Genomic DNA, 12,571 nt, shown 5'->3' with positions numbered 1-12,571 from the left:
CAGCTCTGTGGCTCATTCACCAACAGCTGAGAAATGTCCAGGAGCAGCTTCCTAAACTGCCTCTCACCTGTTCAGGTTTGTATGCTGCAAGCATCCTCAGCCGTGTGCCTGGGTTACTCTCCATCTCGTGGCCATCTTACAGCAAAGCACTGGGAACAGGTGGTGAAAGTGTTAAGCTTCTGCTCCGTGCCCAGGGCTTCACTAACATAACTGTGTAGACATGCCCAGAACAAACAGAAAACAATTGTTTCACATTTAAAGAAACACATCCCTTTCCTACCATTCCCTAAGATTTTGTTTGGACTTCAGGACCAAGCTGCATTAAATATCAAGAGAGAGAGAGAGGAAGTCCTGACTGGACAGATAAGGGTAGAGTTGACCTGCACCCTGCAAACAGCTAGTTCAGGCCAATTCCTATCCACAGACATTTTGAGGAGCACAAGAGAAAGAAGTTTTTGGGGTGCAAGACAGATGTCTCACTGGGGAAACAAGGCAATGGGTGCTCCTTCGCTCTCTCCTGCACATGGGCCTCTCTATGTCTTCTGTCCCTGACCCCATGCCCTGAATGTCTGATACCCATCAGTGTGTTCCCTCACTCCCACCTTCTGGCCTTGCTTTGGGCACTGTTTCTTCCAGGTTAGTAGTTTCTGTCTTTGTTCCTTCAGGTGCTTTTGCTGTAGTCCTTCTGCAGGATTGGGACTTGCTGGCCTCTCTCACAACTTTCAAAGCCTGTTTGGCTTTTTGTGACTTGCCAGTGTCCTGACCTCCTCCTCTGCCCTTTTCTTTGGCTCCTCTGCCTGCTCCTGTCCCTGGTTTCTGACCATCTTGCTGGCACTATGGATTTGATCCCACACTCCCTCCCAGTGCTGGAGTCACGGCTACCTCTTGCCATGGTGGGAACAAGCCATGGAGCTTGTTCCTCCTCCTCGGCAGCTGGGGACTGCAGAAGAGCACTGCCTGCTCCTGCCGGGAGCAGCGCAGGTTTGGCTGCAGCCCCCAGCACAGCAACCAGCCACGTCCTCCCTTGGCCTCCCCCATGGCTCCATCTCCTTCCAGAGGCAGTGGGGGAGCAGCTAGAACAGCTCTGGCTGGCCTTCTTCGTCAGGAGGAGTGTGGGGAGGAGACCCTACTGGCTTTGCCAGGGCTCCAGCTGGACACATGGACATGCTAGACACGTTCCATCATCAGAGCTTCCCCACAGCTGCTGGGGAGACCACAATACTGCAGGGACCTCATGGGCGATGGTGTATGAAGTGCTGGGAAGCTCCTTGTGCCCAGGGACCTGAGGGCTACCAGTCCAGGATGGACTTGGGGCTGGTGCTGGAGGTTTGGCTGCCACTGTGGCAGCTGCCAGGCTCAGTGAGGCCAAGGGGCTTCCTTCACGCTTGCCAAGAGCACGGCAGCTGCATGCAGTTGTAGGCATCCATGCTGCATGAGGACTGGGCAAAGCCCATAAGCTGATGGAGGAGCTGCTTGGTGCGACTCATAAAGAAGCAGCTGTACGTCCCCAGCAGTGGCCTGGCTGTCCAGATTGCATCTCCTCATGTTCATCAGGACAGTGAGCTTCAGGAGAGTTGCTAGTATCTGGTGGGCTCCAAAAAGGCTGTCAGTTCCCACTGCAGTCACGGGGCTGTGACCGGTGCAAGGACCTCTTTGCCACCCACCACACACATGCAGGGGAGGCATGCTCTGAGGAGTTAAGAGGCTCCATGTCCTTGAGGCTTAGGGGACAATAATGGAGTGATTGACCGCAACTCTTGCAAAAGAAGCCAAACTCATTTCAATACCAGAGGGAACCAGAGGATGTCTTTGTTTCAGACAGACTGGATGAATCGGCTAAGTGTAAAGAACAGTTGTATAACTGTCTGTCCCTGACTTAAAGAAACACAGTCTTTAAGCAGAACAGTATACTCCTGACTAGTTTTAGGGGTATATTTATTGTTAAAATAACACAGGTTTTGTATGCATTAGGTGTGTTTAATGCTATGACCCTGTGACTCCAATCTATATATATTTGTTTGTTTGTTTTACGCAGGTAACTATAACAGGTATTTAGCTTATTGTTTTACACTTTTCTGTAGAGCCCTGTCATTCTCTCAGCATGGGACTTTGCCTGCTGTGACTCCACCTACGACTAAGAGCTGCAGCAGCGCAAACATCACAAACTCTGAGGCAAGCCCGAGGAGCTGAGCTACGTGTCCTGCCACAAGGATCTCACTCCACAGTGGTTGTACCTTCAAGTTTCATGTACGTATGGCTCGCTCCACCAGACCCAGAGGGTGAGGAGGGAAGAAATATGCTCCCCACCATGGTGCCTGTTGGACAGGTCTCTTTAGCTGCACGAGTTCTCAGCTTGGCTCTACACCTTATCATAGTAATTTAGCAAGTATAATAGTTTTGTGTTTTATATGAGTTACGTGAAGTACTTAACAAAACAAGTAATGGCTCAACTCTGTCCTGAGTTTACAAGGCCTCAGGCCAGGGGCTGTGAAGCTTGCTCTGTGTGAATTTTTCTTGGCCTGCCTGCAACTTCGTTTCACTTGTTTTAGCTGTGACAGCTAGATTTATAAGGTTGATATGGCTATTTGTTTTTTTCCTTATCTTTGTCTAGTGTGAGCATAATTTTGTAAAGAGAATAGTTGGAAGCACTTGTTCTATGTTGAACGAGATATTTGCAGCACTAGCACAATGATGTAGCGAGAGAAATACAGGCCTGGCATGATACTGAAGGCCTTGAGAAGTTACAGCAAGAAGCATAGAGGAGCACAGGCATGAAATGGGAAGAGATGGGACACAGACTTCCATGGCAATAAACTCAAGCAGACCAGCATAGGGAGTGTATATGTGGCTCATCGCAACAGTAAGTACAAAAATGTCAAAAACAATGAACAAAGGACCTCTAAAGAGAGAGCTCCAGGCTTGAGCTGGCTGCAACCCACATATCCCTTCCTGGCAATCAGAGACAGCCAGTGTTGTGACAATAGCATATTCTAGAGACCAGTAATGAGATTCACAACTATACTGTGATTCCACAGTGTATTGGAAATGCAATATTCCGCGAAATGTAATGTGTATTTATACTGTGACTGCTGTATCACCCTACTAAATGGAAAACCCTTGTAAATGCAAATAGGTTCAAATGAGTAAACTTTGTATTAAACATTGGACCCTCCATGTGTGTGGAGTACCTAAAAAAGCCTGGTCAGAGAATACTGGACTCTTACAGGAAGCAGTCTCTGGAGGCTGTCATGGTTGTGGCAGAAGGCGGCTATCATCAAGTCATCATTGGAAGCCCTTTGAAGGCACACCCCAGGTGAGGTTCACCATCTCCACCTCTGCCCCGGCATGTGCCCCTGCAGTCTCCCTCTGTGGGGCCAGCCTCTGGCTTGGCTTTGGCAGCCCTCCATTGATCCGCCATCACGCAGCTTGACCTGATGTTGCCTCCAGTCTGGCTCTCAGAAGTGGACGACATCTGCAGAGAAGGGAATGCTGCTGCAGGCGAGCTGCAGGGTGGCAGGGCCCCCTGATGTAAGGATGGTGAGGGGCTCTCCATCGCTGGCAGCAGGCAACGGAGCCAACTTCACGAGGCCTGATGGCATATGGCTGGTGACCATCTTCTGCCCCCGTGTGGGGCACTAATCAGAAAGCCTGCTTATACATTGGGAGTTCAGCCGTGTGTTTGGAACGCTGGAAGACACAACCAAAGCCCAGCCTGTGGGATCTAAAGGTTTCATGTATGCAGCATTGCTCGAAGTGCCCCTGCAGACATGCGGCATCTGAAGCTCGGCAGCTGCCTGGGTACAGGCTGAGCAGGCACAGCCCCGCTGAGAGGGTGCCACAGGCCCAGGGCAGTGCAGACAACGCCCAGGTGACGCCCAGGCACCCACCAGCCCCCAGCCCCTCCTTGATGGAGAGTGCACCCGTGCAATGGTTTTGTACAGGAGTCAATAGAGAGATTAAACTATAGAATTAAATTTACTTAAGTTTTCAGTACTCAGAAATTGAGGCAATTAAGTGAATTAATTTAAAACCTGTGTTCTCTGTAGAAGAGACGCACTTAACTGTCATTCCTCAGTCTCTCCCTTAAGAAGGCGATTTTAGCTGCCGCCCTGTAAAAAGACTGAGGTCTCACTGGCCCCATGGGAAGAGGGCATGGTGAACCCAGGCGGCACCAGCGGGGCGGCAGGGTCCCCACCCTGCGGGCACACGGAGCCCCGGAACAGCCCCAAAATGGCTCCCGCCGCCTCACCGGGGCGCCCCCCTCAGGCGGGCCACGTAGCCCCTTCCTGGAGGGCGGGAGGAGGCGGCTGGCGCGCATGCGCCTCGGGCTGGCTCGGGCGGGGCAAAGGCGGTGGCAAGGAGGCCTGGCGCATGCGCCCGGGGCGCCCCAGGGCGGAGGGGGGAGGTGCGGCGCAGTTGGCGGCGGTTGGGCGGGAGCGGGCGGTGCTGGGTGGGGCCGCGCGGCCGCTCGCTCGGCGCGAGCGGAGCGGGCACCGTTGCCGCGCCGTCCTCTCATAGGGAGGCGGTGGCGTTCGGCCCGGCCCGGCCCGGCCCAGCCCGCGGCGGCGGCGGCGGCAGCGGCAGCGGCAGCGGCAGCGACTGGGGAAGAGGCTTTGGCTGGTGTCTGAAAGCCCCTGGGTTGAGGTGGTGGTAAGGAAACAGCGGAGCCCCGCCGGGCGTAAGACTTCCCGGGCTGGGCAGAGAGGCAGTGCCGAGGGCCAGGTTCTGGCTGTCAGCGGGAGGCTGCTTCTCCTCAGTGGCTCTGTTGTGACGGAGAAAGTATCCCGACTTCAGCGGGTTAGTGACTACTTTGTGCCTTCAGAGGAGACTTGTGTTCTACAGGGTTGTGTTTGTAGTCTTTTAAAAGTATGGCTATTAGGCAGTTCATCCTTCTCAGCAGGAAAACTATCATCACTTCCTTTTTTTGTTAGCCTGAGCAATAATCTGCAGCATGGGGACTGTTTGGCAACTGGAGGCTGGTCATCTGTTTTAAGCATACCGAAAAAAGTTTCTGTTCAGATGCTGGAGAAGACTGGTTTGAATGATGTGCCCTGACTTACTGATAGAGGCTCCTCGGGCTGTGTTTCCAGTGACGTGTCCTCCCCTCTGCAGGCAGTGAGCTGCTGGGTGAATGTCATAACTGTTGATTGACCTAACCTTACAGCAGCTGACCACAAAAAGAATTTTAAAAAAGCTTCAGAAGCTGCTCTGAGCTATGTGGTTTTCTGCTAATGTATCAGTGTGTTACTTATTGTCACCATTACTGCATTGCAAGTCTCCTGCATTACTGTTAGCAGTAGGAATGGGAACGTTGTTCAGGTGTAAGTTGAAGACTGCTCTGAGTTTAACCTTTGTACCCTAAATGAATTGTGCTCGTGACTGCTCCTCATAATGTAATTTAGGAGGGGAAATTTTATGGTATCCTGTTTGCTATTTCTGATCTAACTCAGTTCTTTAGTATTGGTGTACTGCAGAGTTGTCTGATGGTGGCTTGATGTCGTCCCCCCACGTCCCTGCCCCCTTTCTCTTTTTATTGAAGTTTCCTCTTTTGAATCAACTTTTGAAACTGCCTTCCTAGGTTATTGTAAGTTTTCTTCATTGTCACTCTTTGCCCAGCTGTAATGGATATTGCGTTAATTTTTCCTGAGCAGTAAGTTAAATTCAGGTAGTTCAAGTAAGAGGACTTTCAAGAGCCATAGTAACAAAATAAGAATTTGGGTATATTATTTAAAAGAAAGAGTAGAGAAAAAGGCCCCAGAAATGCTTCTCATTGACTTTTCTATGTCTTTTGTACGTATGTGACTTGGAACAGAATTGCAGACAAAACTGCATTTTTTGGTGTACTTGTCAATGTTTGGGTGTTCGGTTATTTTATACGATCGAAACTTTAAACTACCTATGCATTTGTCCGGCACATGACGTCCCCAAGACACTGAGTGGGTCCAAAGGAGATAGGAACTTCCTGGATATTTTCCTTCTGGCAGGTGACCACCCCTTCCTCTCACTCTTTGGGGGGGTATCCTGTGAGGCTCTGTTCACCAGCTGCTAAGTCTCTAAAAAGATGAGGGAAGGATCCAAATGCCCCGTGTGGCTGCTGCCCATTGCTATCTGCAGGTGCACAAGAGCATGTGTTCAAAGTGTGCTGCTCCTCCTGGGCGCAGTAATACTGTGGCCCGTAGTTGAGCAGGGGGTGCTGTGAAGGTAGGTGTGGTAGAGGTTGTTCCAGGATCAGTGAGTGAAACGCACTGGACCAGCAAGGGCAGGAATTGCTGGGGTAAGGAGCTGGAGTACCTTTGTGCCTGTGAGCTGGATTGCATACAGGCACGGTCTTTGTTGAATGCTGTGAGGATTTCCAGCCTGTCAGAGAGACAGTGGCTGAGCTGATTTCAATGATAGCCTGCCCCCCCCACCCCCCCGAAGACATGAATGGAAGTTTTTTGTAGAACTAGTTATGCTGAAATTTCTGTGATTGTTCCTGCCGAAGCACTTCTGTCTAGCAGTGTGTTGAACCATCAGTGTGTAAAGACATGTATATGCAGTGCTGTCTGTATAGGTGTAGGTATGTGGGTGTACCTGTGTGTAAATATACGCGTACATACAGAGACACAGTCAGGTTAGTAAAGTGCTGTGTGTGCATAAAGTAAAACTGTTCAAGGAACAGTGAAGAATAGGACTTAATGCTGCGCCTGCTTGCCCTTGTTCACCTGGGCCGTCGTGAACTTGGGTGCAGGAAGGTAGAGACAGTGTTAGTGTCTGTGCGTAGACTGAAACGTGTGGCACGGCATCTGAAATGTGCTGAGGGTTGGGATTTCTCTTCCTTTTGGACTTGGTGCGTTGCCCAGCGTGACTTCCCCTAAAAAAGGGAAGTAGTGAGAGGAGAGGGGCTGCTTCTGCAGAGAGCCGCACAGACAAACTTTACGTGGCATCCCGCATAGCGGTACTACGGTTGCAGGCAGCTGCCTGGTGCTGCCGCCACTTGGAGAGGGCACCGTGCAGGGACGCGAGCGGCAGTTGGTCGCCTTCGTGTGCTTGGAGGTGAGGGACTCTCCTGCTGTGTCTTGAGCTAGAGAGGCTTGAGGAGAGTGAGGTCGCCTTCTCCTGAACCACTGAGTCTGCTCGTGTTGCACGTTAGTTGCTGGGGGCTGAAGATGAGGTGTTTCACGCACACAAGCGTGCTCAGTGTTAGGACTCGACCCTGCGTGCAGCCGACGCTTTGAGAGCAGAGTTGGTCGTGGGTTGTGCGAGAGCTCCGTCCGGCTTCGGTCCACGATCGATTGTGGCAGGGTGGTTTCTCTGGCGAGACTGCCCCTGCGGCGAGGGAGCGCCTGTGAGAAGAACGCCTGGCCAGGAGCGCAGAGCCTGCCCGCCGGCCCTTGTGCCTGGAGCTCCCCGGCGTTTCATGAGTGTAGGTGGTGGCCCTGGAGGAGCCCTGAGTGTGCTCACGGCTGTGAGCTGAGGGGGGCGGGAGGGCTTTAGGTAGCTCTGGCGCCCGCTTTGAAACTGCCTGCTGTGCTGCCCAGCCTTCCCGGGCGGGAGCCCTTGCTGGCAGGTAGGTCTTCTGCTGAAGCGTCCCACCAGCGCTCTAGCAGCCTGTGGCGCCGGGGCAGGTGCTGTCGGTGCTGAAGCATCGGACTGCTCGCACCTTTACCAGCGCCGCTGCAGTGGCGGGCACGTGTTTCTCCGGCCGGGGCGGTCGCCCGTCAGTGAGACGGGGCGGTGTTGGCGCTGGCTCTGTGGCGCTCCTGCTGTGTGCAGCCCCTGGCTCGCAGGGAGCGCGTTTCCCTTCTGTTGGGTTTTCTCTGTGAAGAGGCTTCTGTGGAGTCGAGGTGTCGTGCGCCTGTGGGTAAGACGTGGCATGACCCGGGTGCATGCGGTTTCCGTGGCGGAGCTGACACGGCGCCCCGTGGGCATTGGTGCGGGGATGTGGGTTGCGTGAGGGAGGAGCGGCCGTGAGCTACCCGGCATCACCGTGGGGCACGAGGGGAGGGAGCAGTGGGTGCCAAGGTGGGGGGCGGCGGGTCCCTGCCCCGCTCCTGGTGGAAGTCCTGGCCCTGCAGGCAGTGAGGTGGGCCAGTTGCCTGGCAGCCGTGCCCCTCTACTGGCCACGTGGTCTGTGGTGCTTGGCTGGCAGGGCCAGGCCGTGCACAGGGCTGCTGTGCTGCTTCAGCTGCTTTTTTCGACAACATCATGCCCCGCGCGTTTCCTACCACCCTGTGCTTGGCTGGCAGGACCAGGCCCCTACAAGTGTGCCCAGAAGGATCAAAGTCTCCAAAGATGAGCCACTGAGCCGCTGAATCCTTGGTTGTTTGGGGAGGGAGGTTGACTAGTAAAAGCTGGTATTTTTAGCCTGTGTCTGTAAAAATGCCTTTTTTTTTTTTTTTTTTTTTCTCTTGGGGCAGAGCGGGTACAGGTGAAGATGCAGGAGCCTGAACTTATTGCAAAAACACTGCGAGCTGTTCTTCATCCCTTCAAAAATGGCATACCTTTGTCAGAGCTTCAGGGTGAATACAAATCCCTGACGGGCGAGTGGATTCCCTTCAGGCACCTAGGACATGGCACACTGGAAGACTACTTGGAGAGCATCCCAGGAGTGGTCAGAATGGAAGGGAACAAAATGGGAGAGGTAAGAATCAGTCACAGTTCAGAAATGGCTTTTGTGTTTGTAAAGTGTGCATGGTTCCTAACTTTACCTCTGCCTGTCCCATGGCCTTCTGAGAAAAGTACTGTAGCATGCGTGTGGTGCACTAATGCCGGGAGAAGTGGAAGCTGTGGCATAGACCAAGTGCCCCTTGTTTTCCTGCCTCTGCATGCAGACCGGGAAGCTGTGTTTGCCGAAGGTGGAAGGTTGCAGGCATTTTCCTGGAAATGGGAGTTCTGGCTGGCAAGACAGTTTGTGTGGCTGTGGACCTCTGGTCCCTGTCCCAGCATTTGTCGCTCAGGGTGGAAGGGTGGAAAAGATATTGTTGGGTTGTCCTGGGACCGTAAAGAAGGTTAAGTCGTGCGTGTGTGTGTGTGTGTGTCAGTCATCTCTTCGGGGTGGGGTTTAGCGTCGTCGTCTTCCTACAGCGAAACTGTTGTGAGTGCTGTGGCTTTGCTCGCTTTAGGCTTAGCACTCTTGTTTGTCATGAGTTGCAGTGCCGCAGGACTGTGAAGACTTGCCAAGGTGAGGAAGAGCCCATGCAAGTGAGGTGCCTTGCTGCAAGAGTTGCAGTGCCTGAGCTTAGCAAGTGTGCAGGGGACAAGGAGTCAGCGCAGAGGTCAAGGAGAAGGTGGGGCAGAGCTCGGCAGAGAATATTAGTGTGGTGGGAGAGTTTTCCCTTATTCCTCGGCCTTGCTGCGCTGGGCTGTGTGTCGTGGTGGCTGCCAGCTTGGAAGCAGCTTGCCAGGACCACAAGCCTCCTTGTGCGATAGCGCGGAGTTCCTGGTTTTGAGCCAGAAGGCATTCTCTGGATGGTTGGTGTAGCTGCGTGACTTGTAGATGATGTGTTTGAGTGGAGAGCGTGAAGCCTCTCCCTCGCTGGAGCCCTGTCTGGGTTCCTGAAGTCTATGTAGACTGTGGGAGAGGAGAAGGCTAGCAGATGTTTGGCACGATGTATGGCTGTCACAGCAGGTCTGGAGAGACAGCGCTTGAGGCTGAGCTCCCTTGTTGGCTCAGGTGGATCAGGTTGGCATCTGGGAACTCAGAACTAGGTCTTCGTGGTTAGCTGTGGAGAGTGTGACGAGAGGTGTCCTGAGTTTTGTGGTGATGTCTGGAAATGTGGCTGGTTTTAAGCAAGAGATTGGCTTGCTGCATTTTTACGACTGTCCGAATTTGCCCTTTTGCAGCAGGCATCCAAGTTTGGGGTTCTTTTTCGCTTGCTCCAAGGCCGCATCAGCTGCAGGTGCGTGAGTGATGTGAGTGCAGGTACCTCTGGGAACATTTGTGATGCTGCAATTTAACGCTTCCTCATGGTGGCTCTGGCAGATAGCCATCTGTTTCTAGCTAGGGCCTTGCAGGGAGTAATCTGGTATCCTCCCATTCCCTTGAGAGCCTTGCTTATCCTCTAATACGATGTGTGCCGAGAGCCTTGTGGACTCTTGGATAGCGCTAGAGGTGGTGCCTTCTCTGTGGCAGCTGTAAGGAGAGAGTGAAATGTGGCTTTAGGAGGTGGAAAAGGAGAAAGCTACTAACCAGGAGTCTTGAGGTAGTTGAGCAGGACTCTGGTTTAGGAGTGCCGACTAGGCTCTGCATGACAGAAGCAGCTGAGAGGAAGCACCCTGCGAACACCTGGGAGGCAGGAGAGATGCAAAGCGTGAGCCCACGTTGCTGTTTTATGACCCTCCTGTTGCCGCCGTCCAGAGTGTCCCCTGGGCAGGCGCTGAGCGGAGGGTGGCAAGTGTGGTTATGCACTGGCGTGGGCTGGTAACTACCTGGGACGGCTCCCGCGTGCTTTTCCTGATACAGGACCTGGGCTGTATCAGGACTTGGGTATAACGCTTTGCTCTTTGTTCACGTCTCTCCAGAATATGTGAGCTCCATTATAAGCTGAGGCCGTAGCTCAGAGTCCACACAAGCCTGCTGCAAGAGCAAATAATACGAATTGATCTCAGAGTGGTACATGTTACATGCTCCTTAAATCGAAGGGTTTATGTGAGATGAATATTGCCTGGGTAACTGATGCTGAACAGACTAACCAGTCTGTGTTGGAAAGGCAATGACGTAAATTGTCCCCCGTTGCTCTTACTACTGAACGCTAATTTAGCGTTCCTGAATATCGGCAAGATGAACGCTGACAATCGTTCCTTCACGCGATAGGTGCGTTCTCCAGTTTCCACACAGGACGAGGATTAAATTCAGTATACAGACAACACTGCAAGGGGACTCAAATGGAAATACTGTGCACCTGCAACAGGTGGTTGTGTCATTTCAAGGAACCCTGCTTTGCTTCGCTTCGCTTCGTGTTCAGTTAGAAGCAGCGTATGGTTGCACCTTCCTCTAAGGAAGCTTTGACTTCTGCTCGGATAACTAGGCCCCTCCAAAACGAGGAATTTGAAGACTGCTTTGCTGTGCTGCAAGTGAATTCATCCCCCCCCATCTCTTTTGATATCTGAATTCTTTCTGACTCAAACAATCATTTATGTCAAACTTCAAGTCCCTGTGATGTGAAAACAAGGGAAGAAAATGCTGAAAACAACTTGGGACATTAGTGACAGGAAAAACCTGAAGGGTACCAAAGATGTGAAATCGTGCATTTATGAAAGTATGATAAACTGTGTACGAACAAATATCTTTTATGTTGAGAGCTTGAGAACAGAGCAGGGCTGAAGGTGGTCCATCCTGCGTGTACCCACGTAAACAGGGAAATGCCTGTTAGCCAGGAGTATGAGGAAAGCTCTGGTACCCTTCTCTGGAAATGGGCACAGCTGGGCACTTCTCTGAAGTGCCTGTACATGACTGCCCACAGCATGGGCAGTCTTCCAGGAGACTTTCCATGGGCTTTCTCTTCCAGGAGAAAGTGGGGAGATCTGCGTGCCGTTCAGGGCTGCAATCTCGTTGGGGTCATGGAGAGCAGTTGCGAGAGCTCACACAACTGGCGTGCTGCGGTGGATGGACACGGGCTGCTGAGGAATGACGGGCTGGAACGGCGAGGAGGGGGAGTTTCTGTGAGCCCCTCCCATGTGAGAGCAGCGGGGACGCTTGGAGCTCTGCCTTGGGAGGGATGATGAGACAGGGAGAGCTTATGAGTTCTGGGTAGCGGAGAGACCAGTGTACGGGCGACGTTACGGTGGCCGTCTGTTAGAAACGCCCTGATTGGGAAGAAGTAGTAGATGAAGCAGGCGATGCCTTCTTCCAGCAAGTGCAAGAAGCCTCACGTTTGCAGGCCCTGGTCCTCATGGAGGACTTGAGCCAGTGCCACACCTGCTGGAGGGACAGACAGCCAAGCGTGAGCAATGCAGGAGGCTTCTGGGGTGTGCTGATGATGCCTTCCTGACACAAGTGATGAGCTGATGGGAGGAGATGCTTTGCTGGACCCGCTTCTTACAAACAAGGAAGAACTGGTTGGGGATGTAAAGGCTGGGGACAGCCCTGGCTGCAGTGACCACGAGATGGTGGTGGTGGTTGGGAGCCTGAAAGGAGGGGAATAAAGCAAATAGCAGTATCAACAAGGGAGGACTTCAGGAGAGCGGACTTTGGCCTGCTGAGGAATCTGCTGGCAAGACTCCCGTGGGATGCAGTCCTGGAGAGAAGAGCGGTCCAGGAGAGGTAGTGGATTTTTAAGGATTGCCTCCTCCAATTTCAAGAATGGTCCACGCCAGCAAGCGGGGGGAAAAAAGCAAAGGTGGCAGGAGGCAGGCATGGAGGAACAAGGAGCTCCTGACAAAAGTCAACCATAAAAAAGAAGCATGCATGAGGTGGAAGCAGGGAGAAGCGACCTGGGAGGACTACAGAGACGCTGCCCAAACAAGCGTGCATGGGCTTAAGAAAGACGGCATTTATTATTGGTGAGTTCAACAACTTGAAAACCAAGACAGAGTGCCATCACCTTCAGGACAGCTCCCGAAGCACTGCCAGTTCTGAGAGCATCCTTCC

The 12,571-nt window shown here is 52.7% G+C and overlaps 1 protein-coding gene across 1 annotated transcript in view; it reads left to right on the top strand.

Annotated features, from left to right (window-relative positions):
* Positions 1 to 4,647: 4,647 nt before the first annotated feature.
* Positions 4,648 to 12,571, top strand: part of TDRD7 (tudor domain containing 7) — a 47,214-nt gene continuing 39,290 nt past the window's right edge. The window contains exons 1-2 of the mRNA XM_050913515.1: positions 4,648 to 4,797; positions 8,400 to 8,623. Coding sequence (XP_050769472.1) covers positions 8,417 to 8,623 — 207 coding nt within the window. The 5' untranslated portion in view covers positions 4,648 to 4,797; positions 8,400 to 8,416. The remainder of the gene's footprint in view (positions 4,798 to 8,399; positions 8,624 to 12,571) is intronic.

The sequence above is a fragment of the Gymnogyps californianus genome, chromosome Z (genome assembly GCF_018139145.2).
Source record: "Gymnogyps californianus isolate 813 chromosome Z, ASM1813914v2, whole genome shotgun sequence".
NCBI lineage: Eukaryota > Metazoa > Chordata > Aves > Accipitriformes > Cathartidae > Gymnogyps > Gymnogyps californianus.
This window is presented reverse-complemented; position numbering and strand designations above follow the sequence as displayed.